Source organism: Eptatretus burgeri, chromosome 6 (genome assembly GCF_056783735.1).
Source record: "Eptatretus burgeri isolate ZD-2024b chromosome 6, Ebu_testis_v1, whole genome shotgun sequence".
Lineage (NCBI taxonomy): Eukaryota > Metazoa > Chordata > Myxini > Myxiniformes > Myxinidae > Eptatretus > Eptatretus burgeri.
The window spans coordinates 56,577,982-56,600,678 of NC_140966.1; the positions used below are offsets into that span (position 1 = coordinate 56,577,982).

Genomic DNA, 22,697 nt, shown 5'->3' on the forward strand with positions numbered 1-22,697 from the left:
TATGGGTTGGTAGTACTGTGCTGACCACGTATCCAGCTTTCGTGGCTTCCACGGGCATGACAAAGTTAGTGGATCAAAGTCATACTCTTCAGCTTTGGTGACAACTTCTTGAAACATTTCGATGACATGCTCATCCTTTTTGGAAGATCACCAGGTCTGTAACTGGTCAGCAGTCACTGACAGCAGACAGCATTACTAAACAATCTGAAAAATACAAGAAATAAAACCGGTCAATTCCATTTTGGTTAATTAATATTAACTAATGCATTTATTGTCATTGACTTCTTTGGGGGTGATAACACTGGTTTACAAAGAAATTTAGGCACGCATGAAAATAGGTGTTCTAAACTAATTTTGGGGTGCTGATTTCAGATACGAAATCCATTTTCACTCATCACCTCTAGTTTTTGAGATATACATGTATACATGTACACATATAGCCCTAGACCCAAAAATATCTAAATATTTCAGTAATACACTGCATAAATAGGTGTTTTAGACTAATTTAGGGATGCTGAACTCAAATTAACACTTTGGCAAGCCGATGACGCTATTTGCGTCATCCAAAAAACTCCGTAGGTCAAACATGTGCATTGTGTGGCTGGGAACGCGAGCAGCTTACTGGTTGTGAGAGAGGGTGGTTAGTGCTGCTCTACAATTATCTGGTAGGATGATACTTTTATATAAAGTAGCTGGGTTTTTAATTTTTATTTTATACTATAGAAGAATCATTTCATGGGAATGCTGGGGTATTTATTCCCATTGGCCACTCAGTTCATTTGAAGGAGTCATATGACAATATGGAGCTCCTTCTGGAAGCTGTCAAGTACCAGCAGCACCAGTAGAGCCTCTGTGGGGACCTCAAGGTCATTGGGCTCCTTATGGGTATGCAGGCGGGCTTCACGAAGTACTGCTGCTTTCTCTGTCTCTGGGACAGTCAGGCTGTGTCCAAGCACTACACGCAGAAGGACTGGGGGTCTAGGAGCACTTTCGTGCCTGGGGAACACAGTGTCCAAGAAAATCTTCTGGTGGACATGAACAAGGTGCTTCTTCCCCCTCTTCATATCAAGCTTGGCCTCTTGAAGAAGTTCGTGAAGGCCATGGACAAGGATGGCGCTGCCTTCCAACACCTGTGCACTCTGTTTCCAGGTCTCAGTTATGCTAAGTTCAAGGAGGGCATCTTCGTCAGACCTCAGATCAGGGAGGTGCTGAAGGATGAGGTGTTCGAGGAGAAGCTCACCTTGAAGGAACTGAAAGCATGGGAAGCATTTACGTCAGTCTGCCGTGGCTTCCTTGGTAACACACGGGCACTAGATTACCAAATGCGTGTCGAGAAGTTGTTGCAGGCTTATCAGGATATGGGGTGCCGAATGCCTCTCAAGATTCACTTTCTCCACTCCCACCTCAACTTCTTCCCCCCAAACCTCAGAGCAGTAAGTGACGAACATGGGGAAAGGTTCCACCAAGATATTACTAAGATGGAGAGCAACTACCAAGGCAAGTGGAACCCCAGCATGATGGGGGGCTTCTGCTGGATGCTCCTGCGCGACATCCCGAAGGCAAAGTACACCAGATCCTCCAAAAAAACTCACTTCTGACTGTCTGTAGTACTATGATGTGTATATATGCTTATATCCAAGTAATAGTAATATTTAGTTCTGTCAGTTTTCTGTGTCTATGTTTTGTTTTGTTCTGTAATAGCGAACGCAGTGAGCTTCATACTTAACGTGTGCACGTGAGAGAATAGGAAACAACAACACAATACCCCTGGCTATTTGGAATCCGTGTCGTTAGCAATCACCTTTTGCTTCCGGTTGTTGTTAAATGCTGTGCGATGCATAAACACGATTGGGTTTTATTTCTATCTTGTGAATATTACTTAACGCGTGCACATGAGAGACTAGGAAACAACAAAAACAACACAATACCCTGGCAATTGCAAATCCGTGTTGTTGGCTATAACCCTTTTGCTTCCGTTTTTTGTTTTGTTTCTGTTTTTTTTTTGTTTCCGGTTTTTGTCATGGGGAATGATGCATGCTGGGAGATCATGACCGGAAGTGTTTATTTATTTATTCAATATTTTTTTTCCCAAAGTAAATTTTGAAACTCTTTCCGGAACTTATATTTTCTTTTATTCTTGACCAGAAGTGATCGTTTATTTATTCAATTATTTTTTTCCCAAAGTTAATTTTAATAAAGATATCTCCCGCATCATCAAAAAAATTTTTTAATCGTGATTTACATTATTTGATCGCTGATCCCGAATCCAGGCCGAAGTAACCGGAAATTGCGTCAAAATCATCAGCTGTGCGGCGCTTACACGTACCACGGTATAGTTGGCAAGTATATAGTTGTGAACAAGTTATAGTAAAGTCAGAAGCGAATGTAAGAAGAATTCCATGTTCGCTTCTAGGCTATGCCTATTCCATATATGAAATAATCACATTATATTATAAATATATGCATTATAATAAAAAAAATGGGATATGTGAAAGCAAAAAAACTAGAGGTGATAGAGCAAAACTGTTTAGAAATTTCAATTCAGCATGTTAAAATTAGTCACAAACACCTATTCACATGCTTGCCTCAGAATTTTTTTTGTAAATCAGTGTTATCTCCCAATTTTATCGGGTTTCCGAAAATCAACGGCTTGGATCCTTCCAACGTCGACATTATAATTGGGAATTTATCATCCGGCTCATCTTGAGCCTCAACTCCTTCACACACCTCCTACTCATCACTGCTTTCTTCAACAGGCCACAGGGTTAACTTAACCCTCCTTCGTGCCCGATCCTCTGGAAGATCGAACCCATCGGGGAGGACACACCCAGTCGCCGTCTCTCGTTCCGCTCCATTTAATCACACCTCATAGGGATCACCAAGAGTGAAATTTGACCCTTACCTCCCAATGACAAATCAAGATAATACCAAATACCGGAAGAACCTCGAAGCACCATCCGCTCATCTGCCGTTCCCCCCACTCGCGATTCTTCTTCATGAATTATTCTCTTCACCATGAGGCTTCTTCTTCACCTCAGTTTTTTCACCCTCCTCCCACAAACCTTCTCCCCTTCCCATTGGTCCGCAGCCGATCTGGGCGGTGGCATGACGTCACTTGTGGAAATTTCCACACCATTCTGAGGTAACTTTCAACGAAGCCCCCACCCCGTCTTTTACGCGCCCAAAGCCGCAACGAGAGCCTTCTCCTTCACGCGGAAAACGCCGAGTCGCACTGCTTTGCGTTGTATCAAAGCCATGAGAAGTGCCACACTGAGCAGGACACGACAAGCCCCAAGAACGTTCATGCGAGAGCACCCGGTGGGTTACCAAGCAATGCGCGGATGGAGAGAACACGGAAAGGAAGCCCGCACAACCGAGGGATGACCGAACGGCCGCAGGATTGAAGGTAAGACCGATTTGGTAAAGGAGGGATTGGTGAAATGATGTTTGATGGAGGGGAGATTATTGGTGGACCGTTGAAATGGGCCTATGTGGTAATGGAGGATGATTGAAAGTAACACGGATTGAACAGAACGATGGTGTGAAGGAATAAAAATTGAAAGTAACTGAGGGATTGAACCGAACGATGGAATGAAGGAATAAAAATTGAAAGTAACACAGTGATTGAACAGAAAGATGGTGTGAAGGAATATGGATTGAAAGTAATAGGGGGATTGAACAGAACGATGGTGTGAAGGAATAAAAATTTAAAGCAACCGAGGGATTTAACCGAACGATGGTGTGAAGGAATAAAAATTGATAGTAACACAGGGATTGAACCGAACGATGGAGTGAAGGAATAAAGATTGAAAGTACCGGATTGAACAGCATGATAGTGTGAAGGAATAAAAATTGAAAGTAACCGAGGGATTGAACTGAACGATGGATTGAAGGAATAAATATTGAAAGTAACACAGGGATTGAACAAAAAGATGGTGTGAAGGAATATGGATTGAAAGTAATAGAGGGATTGAACAGAACGATGGAATGAAGGAATAAAGATTGAAAGTAACAGAGGGATTGAACCGAACGATGGTGTGAATGAGGAAAGATTGAAAGTAAGAGAGGTTGGGGGGGAAATCACACAGGACAAATACAGCCGAGCCAACGCATGCCCCCAAAACAGCCCTTTGACAAAGGACCAAGGACTACCGATACCAAGACGAATAAAATGACAAATCCTCGGGTCACTGACGTGTCCATCCATCTATGCTCTCCCCCTGTGGTAAGTTTTCCAAAACCATAACACATAACAGTATTTTAAATATTGCTCCAAAGCTCACAGAGGAGCATCGACATATACTGTACTAACCAGTGTTGTGTTAGACTGGCAGTGAGGGGATGTCAGATTTTATCAAAAAATAGCCTTAATGAATGTTTGAACAGCCCCTTATAAATAAATCATTGGCAATCACACATCACGAACCACCATTTAAAACCACAGTCTTTCACACCACCTTATGTAAAATTCTTGATTACTCTTTCGAAGCTTAATAATGTTTAGTTATTTAATATATACTGATAGCAACAGCAATGATGCGGTATAACAAATAATGGAAATGGAGCTTATAAAAACAACAACCTCCGAGCCCGAAAGCATGTACTCATGCAGACACAGTTCATTGTGCTGTGCAAATGTTGGTCCAAACGTCCCAGCTACTGCATGTCATTTATTATTTACATCGTTGAAGTTAATGTGACCACTTGTTCTCAGCAATGTCGCCACGACACTGTGATGACATAAAAACTCGATGTCGACGTCGGGAATTTTTTTCCCCCAATCATTCACATTGTTAAACACAAGCAAGACGCAAATAGTAAAATTTATAGCTACATTGTTTTATCGCATCACTCATCATATCTTAATCTTAACATTAACTTCAGTCTGTACTCTGTCGTTTCCCTTTTAATAATGTAACTAAAGGATAAGCTGATATATTAATATTTAAGAATGTTATCGACTAGTATAGGCCTTGTTATTAAAACCAGTTAATGTAGAAATTAAATATGTATGTATGTATATATATATATATATATATATATATATATATATATATATATATATATATATATATATATATACATATATACATATACCCTGTTCGAATTAAACACGTGTCAGTTTCAACATTAACTGTTAAAGTTTAACACGTGATTAAAGGAGAAATTACTTTGCATTCCATCGTTTTTTAAAGTGCTTTATAATCAACAAGGGTAACATTTTGGGTTATATGACAGATGTCATAGTTATGTATTAATCATCAGTGCCATACAAATACCAAATAACGGCAAAGGACTTTAAAAAAACAACAAAAAAAACTTAGAAACGAGTGCCCATTACAACGCACCACATTAATAAACCACACAATTTATATACTTATTGCAAATGTATATTATTAATAGTGGGACGTGCTTACAAATCGTGTGAGCATACAAACCGTGTTTCCCTCTTCTCTCATATTGCTCAGCTGCATTTGATTTTCTTCATTTATTAATTTATATTTTCATTTACGGACGTCTTCCGTCGGTTCTGTGATTTTCTCATGGTGTATCAGCGTTGATGTCCATGGGCACGCAAAATTTCAGTTTTCTATGCTACCCGGAAGGTACCAATCTTTAATAACAGCCAGTGAGTCAGTCAGTCAATCAGTGGTTAGAAAGGGCTTTATATTGTTACAGTTGTGGGGCTCGTTGGAGGAATTTCAGAGCAAAGTTAGGATTGTATAGAGTTGCTTGGTCTGTGGACATGTAGGAGGCATCACAATGTAAATTAAGTAGGGAAACTGAGCTCAAGTGTTACTTGTTACCATACAGGGAGTGGTGCTGTGTTAATTAGATAGAGATTAAGGCCAATTTTCCCCAGTATGTAATTGCCCCCTGTGACCTTTTCCTACATTTTTGCATTTACAAGCCAACAATAAACAAATTACATTCTTACAACAACAATAATAATTAAAACTGGTAAACCAGTAATCCCGGGCTTCAAGGCGTGCATCCGATCATATGACTTCAATTTGCACCGAGTCTACAATGGGGTCTCGCTACGGTTTGTAAAGCCGATAGCAATACATGATAAAGAAAGAAACTTCACATTGGACAAATCGAGGCTGGACAAATTTTCAAGTCCCCAAAAAAGTCCAATAACTACACATTTACTTATTAATGTAATGGCGAACTTGTAGAACGTTAAAATATCCACCAGAATGTGCGATCACTATAGCTCTATCTTCTTTAGTTTTCATTTTACATGTCAAAAATGGGTGATTTTTAAACTTTGGGGGGCTCTGGGGCCTCACTGGGGTCAAATACAGACATGGTATAAACATATTTGGAGTCCCCTGTTTACAGGCCCCCCTAACAAACGGACGCCAACGTTGTCAGACGGAATGAAAATCCGTCATTCTTGTTACAAAAACAGCTAAAATTGATGAAAAAGCAGCCGAAATTGAAACCAACAGTAATTACGGTCGCAATAGCAGATATAATGGAAACCAACATGTTTATTCTACACACAAGAACGGTCGTGACGGAAACAAGAACGGTCAATCCCGAAATAGATTGGTGGGGAACGGAAGCAAGATTGGTTATTTCCGTCGCGAAACGTCCGAGAGCGAAACAAAAGCGGTTCATTCCGGTTACTGTAGTGCGAACAAGATGGCGGATGCAGTAGAACGACCTGTTACGGTATGTAAATTTTTAGTGCTTGTGCCTCAAACATAAATGTAATATAGATAATATATAGTGGGTAGTACCTGATGTAGTTTTAACAATTTATTAAACCGAATTTTGTTGTGATGATGATGTTTGGTTTGCCTGTATTTCGAGCCCCCGAGTGAAAGATCGCTAGTTGTGTATGCCCAGTTCAACATAAGGGATCGTGTATGGGATCTTTTTTTTTTTTTACAGTTTTTACTTCATATTAACTTTGTTATTTTATTGGAATTTGCAATTTATTATTACTATCAAATTGTACCTCTTGCAAATATAAACGATCATTCATCACTGATCGCTGCAGCACGGGGGCACGAATTTCACGAAATGTCAGCCACACATTAAGTCAAGAGGGCGCATTTATCGCTGCTTGTATAATATCCCATACCACAAACGGGTTTTCATTAACAGACATGATATATTCAAGGCAGACTACGTTAAAGTTAACTTACCATAACTTCAAGAACTTTTCAAGCCGCAATGTTTTCCACATTATGGTAACCGGAATTAATCGCTTTCGCTTCGGTCTCCTCCGTTTCGTGACGGAAATAACCGATGTTGCTTCCATTCCCCACCGTTCGATTTCGGGATTGTCCGTTCTTGTGTCCGTCACGACCGTTCTTGCATGTAGAATAAACGTGTTGGTTTCGGTTATATTTGCTATTGCGACCGTAATTACCGTGTTGGTTTCAATTTGGTGTGAATGTGTTGGTAAGTGACCACTATATTAGTTATGGGTGTGTGTCTGTCTGTCTGTCTGTCCCGAGCATAGCTCCGTGGGTTTTGATCCAATCCTGATAAAATTTGGGTGGGAGATTTATATCATGATCTAATTGTGTTTTCCTGAGAATGGGTGTGCTGCGCCCATTATGGGCGGAGGCACGCCCAAAAAATGTGTTTTTAGGGGGTAGCCGATTTCAAGTTAATCTTCTCCGAGGGGGTTTGTCGAATCTGGCAGGGGTTTCGGTATTTGGTTAGCCCAATGGCACCTGCATAGTCCCACGGAGCTCGATTTTTTTTTCATTTTCGTCACAAGGTCACGAACTTAGAAAATGTCAAAAAAAATCAATAAATTGAGCTTCGAGCTCCTAGGGTTTTCAACTGTTTCGAATGAAAATTGGTATGCAAGTAGTGCTCTTCGAGCACTACAACTTTCATCATTTACGTTTTTCCCGATTCCCGCAAGTTTGCCCGTGGCGTCCCCTCGAAGGTCTAAAAAATAAAAAAGGCGAACCGTGTACATTGCTCGTGAACCATCGCCGTCTCCAGACTTGTTTGATTTATTTTCATTAAACCCTTGTGTTTATTCGAACTTGCTTGTGTTGTCTATTTGTCGTGGGTTTGAGATAAAACCCCTTGTTCTGTGCTTCTGTCATGTACGTACTTTTGCCGCCCATTCGCCTCTCGCATGGGCCATATTCTCTGATGATCACATGTTTGCCTCAAAGAAAAACCGCTCGGTGATCCGGCCGAGTCCGCCTGTCCACCACAATTGGGTCGGGGCAATTAACCAAACCGCCAGGGCCGTGACAATATATGAGATATGTGAACATTTTATATGTTGAAAAATTGGGACATAAATAAGATCTTACATGTGAATTCAAATAGACGTCGAGTTTGACATAAATGTGGCAAAAAATGCAGTAAACTCCGCATAGATAAATCTAACTCGGGTGGTTTTCCAGATCCAATTTTGAAAAAAAATGTTTTTAAAACATAAACTAATATTGCAACAAGCCGGGAGGCAACATGGCTGCTCGCTCTAGATGGAAAGCTGGCCGACGCGACTAGCCGATATTCATGTACAGTGGGGAGAACAAGTATTTGATACACTGCCGATTTTGCAGGTTTTCCCACTTACAAAGCACGTAGAGGTCTAATTTTTATCATAGGTACACTTCAACTGTGAAAGACGGAATCTTCTTCTTCTTCTTTCGGCTGCTCCCATTAGGGGTCGCCACAGCGGATCATCCGTATGATCCGCATCGTGATTTGGCACATGTTTTACGCCGGATGCCCTTCCTGACGCAACCCTGGTCGCCTCTTACGACACAGGGATATGGTACACCTATTTTAACCGGGGTATACACCGGCCCAGTACACTGGTACTCATTTCGCCGACCTCGGAAGGATGACAGGCTGAGTCAACCCCCTGGTGTATTAATTCAGTGGCCCAACGGGGCTTGAACTCAGGACCTTTTGGATCCCAAGCTGCTGGCCTAACCATTGCGCCAACACCAGGCTTAAACTGTGAAAGACAGAATCTAAAACAAAAATCCTGAAAATCACATTGTATGATTTTTAAATAATTAATTTGCATTTTATTGCATGAAATAAGTATTTGATACATCAGAAAAACAGAACTTAATATTTGGTACAGAAACCTTTGTTTGCAATTACAGAGATCAGACGTTTCCTATAGTTCTTAACCAGGTTTGCACAGACTGCAGCAGGGATTTTGGCCCACTCCTCCATACAGATCTTCTCCAGATCCTTCAGGTTTCAGGGCTGTCGCTGGGCAACACAGACTTTCAGCTCACTCCAAAATTTTCTATTGGGTTCAGGTCTGGAGACTGGCGAGGCCACTCCAGGACCTTGAGATGCTTCTTACGGAGCCACTCCTTAGTTGCCCTGGCTGTGTGTTTCGGGTCGGTGTCATGCTGGAAGACCCAGCCACGCCCCATCTTCAATGCTCTTGTTGAGGGAAGGAGGTTGTTGGCCAAGATCTCACAATACATGGCCCCAACCATCCTCCCCTCAATACGGTGCAGTCGTCCTGTCCCCTTTGCAGAAAAGCATCCCCAAAGAATGATGTTTCCACCTCCATGCTTCACGGTTGGGATGGTGTTCTTGGAGTTGTACTCATCCTTCTTCTTCCTCCAAACACGGCGAGTGGAGTTTAAACCAAAAAGCTCTATTTTGGTCTTATCAGACCACATGACCTTCTCCCATTCCTCCTCGGGATCATCCAGATGGTCATTGGCAAACTTCAGACGGGCCTGGACATGCATGCGCTGGCTTGAGCAGAGGGACCTTGCGTGCGCTGCAGGATTTTAATCCATGACGGCGTAGTGTGTTACTTATGGTTTTCTTTGATACTGTGGTCCCGGCTCTCTTCAGGTCATTGACCAGATCCTGCCGTGTCGTTCTGGGCTGATCCCTCACCTTTCTCATGATCATTGAGGCTCCACGAGGTGAGTTCTTGCATGGAGCCCCAGACCAAGGGAGATTGACTGTTATCTTGAACTTCTTCCATTTTCTAATAATTGCACCAACAGTTGTTGCCTTCTCACCAAGCTGCTTGCCTATTGTCCTGTAGCCCATCCCAGCCTTGTGCAAGTCTACAATTTTGTCCCTGATGTCTTTAGACAGCTCTCTGGTCTTGCCCATTGTGGAGAGGTTGAAATCTGATTGATTGAGTGTGGACAGCTGTCTTTTATGCAGATAACGAGTTCAAACAGGTGCAGTTAATACAGGTAATGAGTGGAGAATGGGAGGGCTTCTTAAAGACAAAACTAACAGGTTTGTGAGAGCCGGAATTCTTACTGGTTGGTAGGTGATCAAATACTTATTTCATGCAATAAAATGCAAATTAATTATTTAAAAATCATACAATGTGATTTTCAGGATTTTTGTTTTAGATTCTGTCTTTCACAGTTGAAGTGCACCTGTGATAAAAATTACAGACCTCTACATGCTTTGTAAGTGGGAAAACCTGCAAAATCGGCAGTGTATCAAATACTTGTTCTCCCCACTGTACATGCTATCAATCAATTTAGCACAATAAATATGATTATCAGAGCCCTCTTAGTTTGCGCCCAGAAACCCACCTTGTGAAATTTCAGGCATGTTTCCAAAGAGACTCTAACAAATGGCAGCCCTGGTAATTCCATTTATCTATCCGCTAAAGATTTTATTTTTTTTATATGATGCTGTAAGACATTCTCCTTGGGCACAAAAAAACAGGTCCCTTGGAGGTCCAGTTTCGGAGGTTTTGATGTTTTTGTACAGTCCACAATAAGTGTACGATGTACGATAAAGTATTTTAGCTGTTGCTAAGCTACGGAGGTGTGCATAGCAACCATTCATTTTTGTGTACATGCAAGCCACATTGTACACATTTCACTCAAGTTTCATCAAAATCAGACTTTCTCTTAGAGATATTCGCAATTAACCGTTTCTGAAGTGTTCGACATGTACTCGCCCAAAACCTATCTCCTCCTACAAATATTTTTTGTTGGGGCTGCAAATTGGCATGAAGGGAGCTGGATAGATTGCGCACAGAACTCTAAGCTTCGATTTTTCGATTATTCTTTTTCTTCAATTTTTTTGACCACTTTAAAGGGCCGTTGCTATGGCCCGGGGTCCCATATTCGAAAGCACACAATTCCCAGAAATATTGGTCCGACCTACCAAATTTCATTGGAATCGGTTGAGTGGTTTAGCCCCTAGGCTTGACCAAAGTTTCACAGACAGACAGATGGGAATGTCCAGAATAAGGGTGCTCCAAGAGCAGCCAACATTTTTAGATTACTTTTATCAAGGAAAATGAGTCCGACCTTATTTAGATGATTCTGTAACTTATTTTTGCCTGCTTACCTCCCTCCCGTATCAATTACCACCCCCAGATCCTTCTCTTGTGTGACACGCTCCAAAATTACCCCTTGCATCCTGTAATCTCTATTTTCATTATTCTTAACCATCCCCAACACCTTACATTTACTCAGGTGAAATTGCATCACTGCGTCTTTTGCCAAATCGATGCAAGTATCAATACTTTCCTGCATCTGATCACTTCCCGGTGTCCAATCCTCCAAGCTTTGTGTCATCTGCAAATTTTGAAAAGCCTACTCTTCACCCCACTGTCAAAATCGTTGACGTAAATAAGGAATAATAATGGTCCTCGTACTGATCCCAAAGGTACCCCACGACTTGTATCCTCCCAGGAAGACATCCTCCCACTCACACACTCTTTGCTTCTGATCATGAAGCCAGTTTGCAATCCAATTAGCTACCTATCCAGCCACACCACAAGCCTTCACCATGGCTAATAACCTCCTATTTGGTACCTTATCAAATGCCTTCTTAAAGTTCAGATATACACCGTCTTGATAGATACTCTCAGCTATTGGCAATTCTCCTGACTCTTCCTGTGTAAACTTTGAAGCAAAATACCTGTTTAATAAGTCTGCCATCTCACTTTCATCACTAAACACTCTCCTGGTGACATTCCTCATTGGGCCCACACTGATCCCAACCTGTTCTTTCCCCCTGATATACTTAAAGAATGCCTTGCTATTATTTTTAATATTGTTAGCCATGTCCTTCTCGTACTCTCTTTTGGCTTGCTGAGTTATTTTCTTAACTTGCCACTGTTTACTCCGATAATTAATTATGCAAGTCGAACTCCAGTCCTGTTATTTTAAACGTAATAAATGCCTCTGCTTCTCCTTAATGGCGTTCCTTATCTCACTGCTCAACCACCCTGGTCTCTTTCTGTTTCTAGTTTTACACCTCGTTGGAATGTACTCGCTCTGCACTCCACACATTTGGTCCTTGAAAGGTTTCCATTTCTCTGATGATGATTGTCCTATTGTTAGCTTCTCCCAATCTACATCATCAAGCTCCATCCTCATACCCTCAAGGTTTGCCTTCCTGAAATCTAATAGCCTTACCCTACCATCCTGAACTCTAACCCTTAACAGAATCTTTGTGCACATGATGTTATGGTCACTTGCTCCTAAATTCTCCCCTACATCCACCTCCTCCACCATATTGGGATCATTATTTAAAATGAGGTATAACACTGCACTCCCCCTCGTGGGCTTATCCACAAACTGGGTTAAAAAGCATTAAAATCCCCCATAATCAATACTCTTCCCTCACCACATGGCCTTTTGAATTCTTCATGTACTCCTCCTCCCTCTTCCTTCACACCCGGAGCCTTATAAAAGCATCTTACCAGTATCTTATTGTTTTTACAATCTCTAATCTCTACCCATACAGAATCCTCAACATTTATTCCTTCCTGAATGTCACCCCTTTCTTTTGATGCAATGCTGTCCTTTACCCAGATTGCTCCTCCTCCTATTCTCTCCTTTCTATCACACCGATACACCTTGTACCCTTCTAATCCTGCCCTCCAGTTACTCTCCTTAATCCATGTCTCACTCACTGCAACAAAATTGTACTCCATGCTATCTACTTTGGCTTTAAGCTCTTCCACCTTATTATTTAAACTCCTGTCATTGGTCTCGAATATATTTAACTTTTCCCTTCCTGAAATTCTATTTTCTTGCCTGGCCTTACTAATCACATTTACATCAGTTCCTTCCTCTACAGCTACCCCACACTCTGTTGACCTGAATTCCTTCCTCAATTTCCACTGCAAACCTTGCTGTCCCCTTTCTATTTAAAATGTTACCAATCATTCTGGAAACACTCCCTTTGACCTCAAAGTGAATCCCATTGTCTCTTAAATGTAAAACCTTCCTCCCGACACCATTCTTTCAGCCATTGGTTGACATCTATCATTCTGCTCATAATTTCTATATTGTTTCTTAATCTTGGGAGAATCCCAGAAAACATGACCTCACAAACCTTTGCTTTCAGCTGCTTACCCAATATCCTGTATCTATTTTTCAAAACCTCTGAGTAAACTTTCCCAAAATAATTTGCTCATCGGTGTATCACAACCAACTTCTTCTGACCTTGACCCGATGCGATGTCAGTTTCCCTTCCTTCAATGTCCATAACTCCTGCTCCTTCAAAACTGCACAGAATTCTATGTCTATGATCCTTCTTGCAGAATGAAGACGCTATGTCCACATATTTAATAGTCTCATCTCCCACAAACACGGTCACCACTGCCGACACTCACTGTACCCCCACCACTGCCTGCACAAATATAAAGTTTACTGCAATCACTTCATTAATGATATTGCCCTGGAAAAGAAAACTATTTAAGACCGAGTGAAGAAGCCACAGGTTTACGGTGGCAACTTAATTGCCACCGTAAACCTGTTGCTTGTTCAATACGGGACTTTCAAAATGACTTAATCTGCCCCAGCATGCTCGGTGCACATGCGCAGAAACTGCGGTGTTTGGAGCGACACAAAGTATATTGTTGTGTAAGAGATGAGGATTACCTAAAATGGCTCACAAAGCTTCTGAAAGGTTGAAAATACTCGGAAGCATACCTGCAAAAAAGGGATATATCTCTGCACAACAAAAGAGTTGGAGAAACTTTATCAATTCATCCAAAAAGCTGATATCTTGCAGCTCCCTGGACTGCAAACTGCCATGGACGTAAACCAGTGCAAGGCCTGTGTACGGCGTGTTCTACCCTATCTCTCGTCATCCTTGTCAGTGAGGGAAGGTCATATCTGGGGCTTTTCAATTAAACAAAGTAAGTTTGAGATGATGACAATCATGTTTGGGAGGAAAGAGAGAAGGGGGAGGGGGGAGTGATGGGAGGTGAGAGTGTCATTATAAATATAACCTCTTTTTGTTTCATTCTGTGGCCATGAGAAATACTAGATTTTTGCATATATTGCTAAAACTGTGTGTGTTTGTGTGTGCGTGTGCGTCCCCATTGCCACCGCTTTCTTCGACTAAAAGGAAAAGGTATGAACTCTTTTCCCAGGATATTTCTCGTATTCCTATATGCCCTTGAGTCCAAGTTGCGTTTAAGAACAGATCAATTATGGTTAACCATTTCGAAATTGGCACTCTTTTGTCTACATCTTGAAAAAAATGTTTAAAAGAGTACTTCAATTACAGATTCCGCACCAGCAACTGCCAACTGCAAGTTAAAAGTGCCCGACGAGCAGAACATAGTCACTGAAAACACACACACAGTGCATGTGCAAATGGTCTCATTAGCATTCGTAAGTAATTTTGAAAGTCCCGTATTTCACCGCAGATAAAACTCGACCCCTAAGGTACAGGTGTGGGGGGCATGAATGAATAAACAAGCAGTCATAGACTGGTACTTACGAAATCGTCAACTTGACCTCTGACCTTGTCTAATAAAAGCTGTCTCGAGAGAAGATAGCAACGCAAACCAGAAGCTTCTACGATGATTCTGTACCAAACCATCAAAAATAGAATGTTTTGGATGTTTGACCTCACTGAGACCTTGACCTTTGACCGATTTTGACCAAAATCTAATCAGCACTAGCCATCACCTTCCTGAATCACGTGGTGTAATTTGACATTGGTAGCTTCTTCCGTTCTCGAGTTATCTGTACCAAACCATCAAAAATCGAATATTTGACCTCACTGTGAATTTGACCTTTGACCGATTTTGACCAAAATCTAATCAGCACTAGCCATCACCCTCCTGAATCACGTGGTGTAATTTGACATTGGTAGCTTCTTCCGTTCTCGAATTATCGTGCCTACAAACAAACAAACAAACAAACAAACAGAAATGGAAGGCATCAATATACTTACGAAATCTTTAGATTTCGTAAGTAATAAATCTTCAAACACGTACAAATAAACCAAGCAAGTAGATGGGCAGTCACATACATAACATTTATCCGGATGTAACAAAATACAAAATAAAGATAGAATGTAGAAAATAAAATGTACAAAACTTTTCAATGTTAGACGATTCTCCACGACTGTAATCGTCATTTGTCAAACAAAGCAAGGTAACAAAATTAATTTAAACTCTTTTATCCAAAAAACATGTCAAAAGTACAGAAAAATGTACAGATCCATTAGTTTTCAACGAGTGAAAAGCAACCTGCAGAAAAGTGGTCAACAAAGGACAGTGTTGTACAATCTACCACTGGAAGGTGTGTGTGTGTGGCATCTCCCGTGGAACCAATGAGTTCATAGGATTGACCAGAAACGTGTTTTGTCACACTCTGTTCGAATATATTGATTCGTATCAATGGCCGATGGGCCATGTACCTGATTTCCATTCAAATGACCACCCCGACCCTTGATCCCACCCTTAACGCGTTTAAAAACTAAAAGATAAAGAAACTGATTTGTACAAAACTTTCAATGATGGCCAGTTATTTCCTCGACGACAATAAAATTAAGCTCAGCCAAGGCTAAACAAAAACATCTCCAGCAGCAGAACGGAGCAGTCACACGGCATGGAAGATGGATGGTGACATATATCCCCAACTTTTCATTTTAAAAGGAAAAAAAAAATTAAAATATAAAATAGAACAACTCTCTACAAGCTGCACCATACATCTTTTCTGCACTTCAATTGCACTCAGCAGATAAATAAACTCTCATATTAGCTGCATCCAACACCGCCGAAAGATGAATACCTTCATTTCACTTGTTTGTAACAGCACTAAAAAAAAAAAAAAAGGAAGCTGTGTGCTCTTTATCCAACACCTTTAGCCAAACGGTTTAGGCAGGATGGTACTACGAATGGAGGAGGCTATATTTTCTCTGAATTGCAATAAAAGTACAGCTTCACTACCACTCGAAGTTAAGTGCCAAAAGGACAATCAGATTAAAATTTCTGAAAGTAAAAACTTTGGTTTTGGAAAAAATAAAAATAAAAGGGCAAAACAAAACAAAAATGGTAATAAAAAGAATAAAATTCCCATAAAAGCGACGTATTAAAGCTCATTTGCAAATGGAAAGCAAACTTCGGACGTAGCGGGTGTCTAAATCACGATGGCCGAAAATGCGTTCCAAGATTACCGCTGCTCTTCACATCTCTACACCCAGTAACGATGACCAAAGGGTAGTGCTACACTTGTCCACTTCAAAAATCACCTTCGATCGTGGATACTCAGCACCAAAATAAAAATAAAAATTTAGAACTATTACAAGACATCTTGCATAATAAATTAAGGAACTCTCCGTCACTCATTTCTATTAAAACCAGCATGAATGAATACAAATGTGACAGCAAAACTGCTTTCCACAGAGGAAAACCCATTTGTAAAAATACAGTTGCTGAAGGCTGGGAGGAAAGAGCACATTAGCATGCAAATCAAATGAAAGAAAGACAAACTGAGACGGACGGGCGGTGATATCTGCATTCCTTCGGCTTGTCAAGTGCCCAATTCAATATTAATTCGGACCGCTAGTTGGGCACCGTCCATCATCAAAGTTTCCAGCCTTCAATCCCAAAACCTCTGAACAACTGGGCCACAACCATCGTCGTGTCCAAAGGTTATCCAATTAGGCATAGGGAAAGACACAGATCGGCAAATACACAAATAGGAAATGAGCAAAATAAACCGAGAAAGAGTGATCGATATCAAAACCATTACCGGGACCCCCCTCCCCCCCCCCCCCCGCCGCAACCCACCTCTCCGCTCCCACCATATTCTCTTGGAATATCTCATGTGCAAACAATGCCCTGGTAATGCTGGAAATACTATAACAAAAAGCTTTTTTCAAAGAATAAACAATTTTCCAGGCACAATCCTACACACGTTCACAATTTGGCCAGGGTGACATTCATTATTGTAACACGATATCGCTCCCATCACCACAAAACAGCATTTGCTTTTGGCTAAAGCTTGATGCTGACTATGTTCTCCTCTGATATTACCAACGACCCTCTTCAAACATTCCTCCACACCACAAACAGTCCTTTCGAAATCCTTGGTGATTTGTGACATATGCATTCTCAAGATGTAGTCAAGAGAGCAGCCAGCTCACTTCCGTTTGCGAAGCAAGCCCTGTGAAGCACAGACTGCATGGATGGCGGCTGCAGATTCTCACGCTGTGGAGTGGTTTGCCTCAAAAGTGTATCAGGTGACGTACATACAAGTCTTTAAAAACTCGAAACATTTTGGTACCACAACATTGCAGAGATTTTTGCAAGGAAGATTTCAAATTTCTCCAGAACTACTCGATTCTGCCCACCCACCCACGCCCCCCCCCCCCACATTCTTCCATTCAAAAAATAATTATTATTATTTTAATAACAGAAAAGGAAAGTTTCTTTGCAAATGAGTGAAAATTTGTACACGCACTCAAGATATGCAAAAATGTTTCCAGAAGTAAGCGTCTCAAGCCGCTTAGAAAATTGAGTTTCAGGATGAGCAATTTCCTGCAGTCTGCGGCAATGAGTATGTAAACACTGGTTTCTCAAGGCTGCAGTTTCGGGTGATACCCAATGAGTTCCAATCTGTCGATTCCAAACCACAACCACTGCCACAATCATGTTAGCCTCCAGCAAGCTAAGCCGCCAGCGGCTCTTCCATTGGGAATAACAAGATAAAAGGGCAAAGAGGAAGAGGGACTGAGGAGGAAATGAAGTGAAAGTGGATGATAGGTGGTTGGAACATTATTGTGAACACGATTCAGGACTGACAGGAGATGATTGGTGGAGAAGGTGAGCTGAGAGCAAACATCCTGCTTCTCCATTGTTCACTGCTAATCGCATTCCTGCACCAGTCAGAAACGAACTTGCTGTGGGTGATGGTGAATTTGAGCCCAGTTCTCTCGACCCTGTCACGGCGAGTGCTACCGCTGCACTTGGTCCACCACCCGCCCCATTGTAGTGAGCCTCCAAGTCCAGCTTGAGGGCCTTTGCTGGAACTTCCTGATCCTCCCCGCAAAGGCTACTCGTACTATGAGCAACTGAGTCTGGGGTGAGCGGGTCACCCTCTGGTGCCGCTAGGCAGCCATTTGCTTCAGAATCCCAGGGCAAAGATGGAGGCAGAAAGGGTCCAAGGCCAGGTGATGGTGACGGGGAGAGAACGGCATTGGTACCTGTGCCGGGGCCCACAAGACTCGATCCACGCAGCAGTAGTACTTCAGGACAGGATATCGCCAGTTCGGAAGCCGAGAGACTTTCCAGAACCTCCGCTGCCATTTCTATGCATTGGGATGTGTGAGGTGTGAGAATAAAAAGAAAGAGGGTTAATGATTTCAAAACAAGATGGAAAACTACCAACACGCTTCTATATTTGTGAACATTAAATTTCACAACTTTTTCAAAGCCTGCAGTAATTATTAGACCTTACACACATCGTCACACACTTGGAGATTATGGACAGCAAGTCGCTTTGTATCGCTTTATCAACTTGAATTTTAAAACAATAATTACACCCAGGAGTAACATCTCATAGCAACATATTGGTTGCAAACAATGTTTAATATCTATTGAAGCGGTTTATTATTAATAACAATAAGAGGAATAATAACAAATAATAAAAAAAAACAGCAGTACAACAACAACCATCAAACACTCAACCACAATTAATTATTTCCATGAACATAATAAAAGCTTGTTTGGGTTCCTAATTACAAATAACCAAAAAATTGGGGTCCCCAAAACAGTTTACTGGTATTTTCATACAGATGTTGATTCCACTTGGGGATTCATTTGCACAGATAGGGTGCAGAAGACATGAGTGTGTGTTGATGGTGGATGTTGCTGTCAGGATGGGAACGAATGCTAACCGTACAATGGAGACAGTGTAGCTAGCTGTAGGTTGGAAAAAGGAATCGAGTCGAGTTGGGATAGTCTTGGACACTATGTCCTTGCATGCTGCTAGGGATGCTCGCCACTCTAATTTCTTCTTGCATCTAATGCTAGTCTCCATCTTCATCCTCTGACCCTGATATTTATCTATTCTTAAATTAATTTCCCCACTTTTTATGCAGAGTTACTCAGTATACACCTTGGTTGCTCGAGAACCCAAACGGGTCTTTGCATTACTCGGGAATAGCCATACAAACCTGTGCTAGCGCCCCTGATGGACCACTGCTTTGGGGTGCTGGCAGTTAAGTTAATGATCCACAAAAATAAATGAATCAAACAAACAAAAACACAAGTCAGAAAACACATTTTATAAAAATGAAAAAAAATTTGTTGGGATGGAATCCCCAAAAAACAAGCAAACAAGGTAGGAAGCCAATGACAAGGAAGGAATGACACCACAATCTTTTTACTGTTTGCCATCATGACATCTTTTGACGTTTTTGTAATAGGTGGTAAAAGGAACAATTATATGAAGACGTCTATGTTGGAGGTAGTAGTAGATTTGTAGTGTGGGTTGGGGTGATTGCTTATTTTATTATCCCCCATTTGGACTAAGTAAGACAGAGACTTTTGGCTAAAGCTTGGACCAATTTTATTTGTACAAGGCTTATGGATTTGGTCTCGATTTTTGTAATGGATGCATGTGTGTGTCCGTAACCATATCTCGGACATGTATGGACCAATTTTATTTGTACTAGGCACAAAGACAACACATGATGGTAAACATATGCACATTTTTTTTTCCAGATCAGAACCAACTGGTGGCCATTTTGTTACTTAAATGTGTCCCCAACCATTTCTCAGACGTGCATGGTCCGATTTTCTTTAAACTTGGCAAAAGCACAGTACATGGCACACACGTGCACCTCACTTTATTTTGCAATCTGGTCAAAGATAGCCAACTGGTATACTGGTGACCATTTTTGTTGTAAACAAACAAACAAACAAAAAAAACCTCCTCTGGTATCAAACAAGTCCTCAACCATTCCTTGGGCATGAATTTACCGGTCTTGTTCAAACTTGGCACACAGACAAAGAATAGCTTACATATGCACGTCATTTTGTTTTGAGATCAGGTCCAAGATGGCCGACTGGCGGCCATTTTAGTTGTAAAAAACCCCATGTTGAACACGTCCTCAACCATTTCTCGGACATGCATTTACCGATGTTGAAACTTGGCGTGTGCGCACACGCACACACACTGAATGATGGCTTACATATGCAGGTCATTTTATTTTGAGATCAGATCCAAGGTGGCCGACTGACAGCCATTTTGTTACTTACACGTGTCCCCAATCATTTATCGGACATCGTGATCTGATTTTGTTCAAACGTGGCACAAGCACAGTAAACGATAGCATACACTTGCATCTAACTTTATTTTGCCATCTGATAAAAGATGGCTGACAGGTAGACTGGTGGCTATTTTAGTTGTTAATAAATATGGGCTCGCCATTTAACTCCGTCCAGCAAAACTACTAAAACAATGGGGGCAATGACATTGTCTGTCTTTTTTCCTTGTTTGTTGTGGGATTGAGATGGAAAAATTTCAAAATATGTTGTAATAGCAATCTGTAAAAGGATTGTGGCATTGTATTGTGGTGTCATTCCTGCCTTGTTTGCACATTACCCTGTGCTCACCAAGCGAGAAGCAGGGTTAGCCATTCGCGTGTGCGTGCCTGCATTTTAAAAATTCATTTTCTCGGCAACCGTTGGTCAGATTGACATGAAATTTTACCAGAGGAGTGCCTCCGCCTGTTGATTTTTATTTTATTCAGAATGACATCATAGGTCATGTGGTACGGACACCATCTTGAGAAAACGTTACACCTCGATATCTCCCAAACTGCTCAGTGGCAAAAATTGAAACATGGTTTATTGTCAAGTACTCCCCTTGAGGAATAAGTTATGTTAATGATGATGTCATTGGTACCTTAATTATGACATCATAAATGCTACAAGTACAACACATGCAATCATGAATTTTTTTTTCTCAGCAACTGTTGGTCTGATGGACACAAAATTTTCACCATACTCCTCCTGTAGAACATTTTAATGATAATCATGATGTCATAGGTCATGTGGAACAGGCACCATCTTGGAAAAACCAAAAAGCATTGCACCTCTATATCTCCAAAACCGTCGACTGCGCAGAGTTAGTATTCTTTGAATACCATCCAGTATGAGGATTCCATCCCAAGATGTTTTTTCGACATTATAAAATGTTTTTTCTGACTTTAACTTAATTTTTCCCAAACTGGATCATCATCTTGTAAATTATTTTGAGGGGCGTCTACATGGAGAAACTCTCTGACCCCCCCCCCCACCCCCTCAGTGATATATCTCATTTAAGTCTCTTCCCTCATTCCCTCAATGCCCCGTGCCTTCTGTCTCCACTCAGACACTCTGCTACCCTGTTGGCCTTTACTTTTGGAGTCATCTATTTATTTTGTAAGCTGACATGGCACAATTTTTCTTTTCTCTCTCTCTCCTTTCTCTACTCTTTCCCTTAATTCTATCCCCATGCTCCTATGTCCTCCCAATCTTCCTTCCCATCTCTCCAAAACTCCTCACCTCCTTTATTTCTCCAACCATCATATATTCTCTTTTTCTTCTCAATTTACTCCTGACCTATACGTGCATAATAAAGAGACCTCCATTCCGATCATCTTCCCTTCTGTTGCTTGACTCAATGTTGACATTTCCAATTTCTTCCCTCCCTACACCTTCCCACCCTGTGTAAGCAAAATAGATGCCTTAATAAAGGGGTCACATGATAACATATTTACAAAAGGAAGAAGTACTGCACGATTTGCTGAAACAATAGTACGCATACGGTATGTGGAAAGGCGACTTTAGAATGCTCTTTTTTAATAACCGGTATGATCCCCTGTGAACCTTAATGAAAGCATCAGCAGACTAGAAGGGCACTCGGTGGAGCGCATACCTCTGACATGCAATGCCTGATCCACGAGAACATATCGGGCCCAATACATTTTTCAGATATCCTGATCGACAATATATCATTTTTGGCCCAATCTCTTAATGGTGAAGATTTACTTTAGAGTTAAATAATTCTCGTATCCAGTTCTGGATTCAGATCTTCATCAAAATCGAATCTATTTGTTGTGGTCACACAACCAACGTGTCCACCAAGTTTCATCCGAATCCGTCCACAATGTTTTGAGATATCCTGCTATATATCATTTTTGGTCCAATCTTTCAATGGTGAAGAATGACTTGAAAAATTATAGTAGTCAAATCCGGATCCGGATCTTCACCAAAATTTAATCTGTTCGTCCTTGTAACACACCCAACCTGCCCACCAAAATTTCATCTGTATCTGTCCACAACTTTTTGAGATATCCTGCACACAGACAGAGAGGGGTGAAAACATAACCTCCTTCACCTTTGGTTTCAGAGGTAAAAAAAAGCAGTTGATTGGCAAATGTTATACTGGGTGGTTTGCCATTGCCTTTTCAGCCTTGTTTGTCCA

General features: G+C 41.2%; 1 protein-coding gene and 1 long non-coding RNA gene across 4 annotated transcripts in view; one reads left to right on the forward strand and one right to left on the reverse strand.

The window, feature by feature from the left end:
* The first annotated feature begins 3,102 nt into the window (after nucleotides 1-3,102).
* LOC147024839 (uncharacterized) overlaps nucleotides 3,103-22,697 on the forward strand; it is a 127,741-nt gene continuing 108,146 nt past the window's right edge. The window contains exon 1 of the long non-coding RNA XR_015059224.1: nucleotides 3,103-3,406. This is a non-coding gene — a long non-coding RNA (uncharacterized LOC147024839). The remainder of the gene's footprint in view (nucleotides 3,407-22,697) is intronic.
* The window catches only part of LOC147024840 (mesoderm induction early response protein 3-like), a 133,475-nt gene continuing 127,772 nt past the window's right edge, over nucleotides 16,995-22,697 (reverse strand). For all 3 annotated transcript variants that reach the window (XM_085885154.1, XM_085885155.1, XM_085885156.1), the window contains one exon: nucleotides 16,995-18,531. In XM_085885154.1, the coding sequence (XP_085741280.1) occupies nucleotides 17,999-18,531 (533 nt within the window). In that variant the 3' untranslated portion in view covers nucleotides 16,995-17,998. The remainder of the gene's footprint in view (nucleotides 18,532-22,697) is intronic.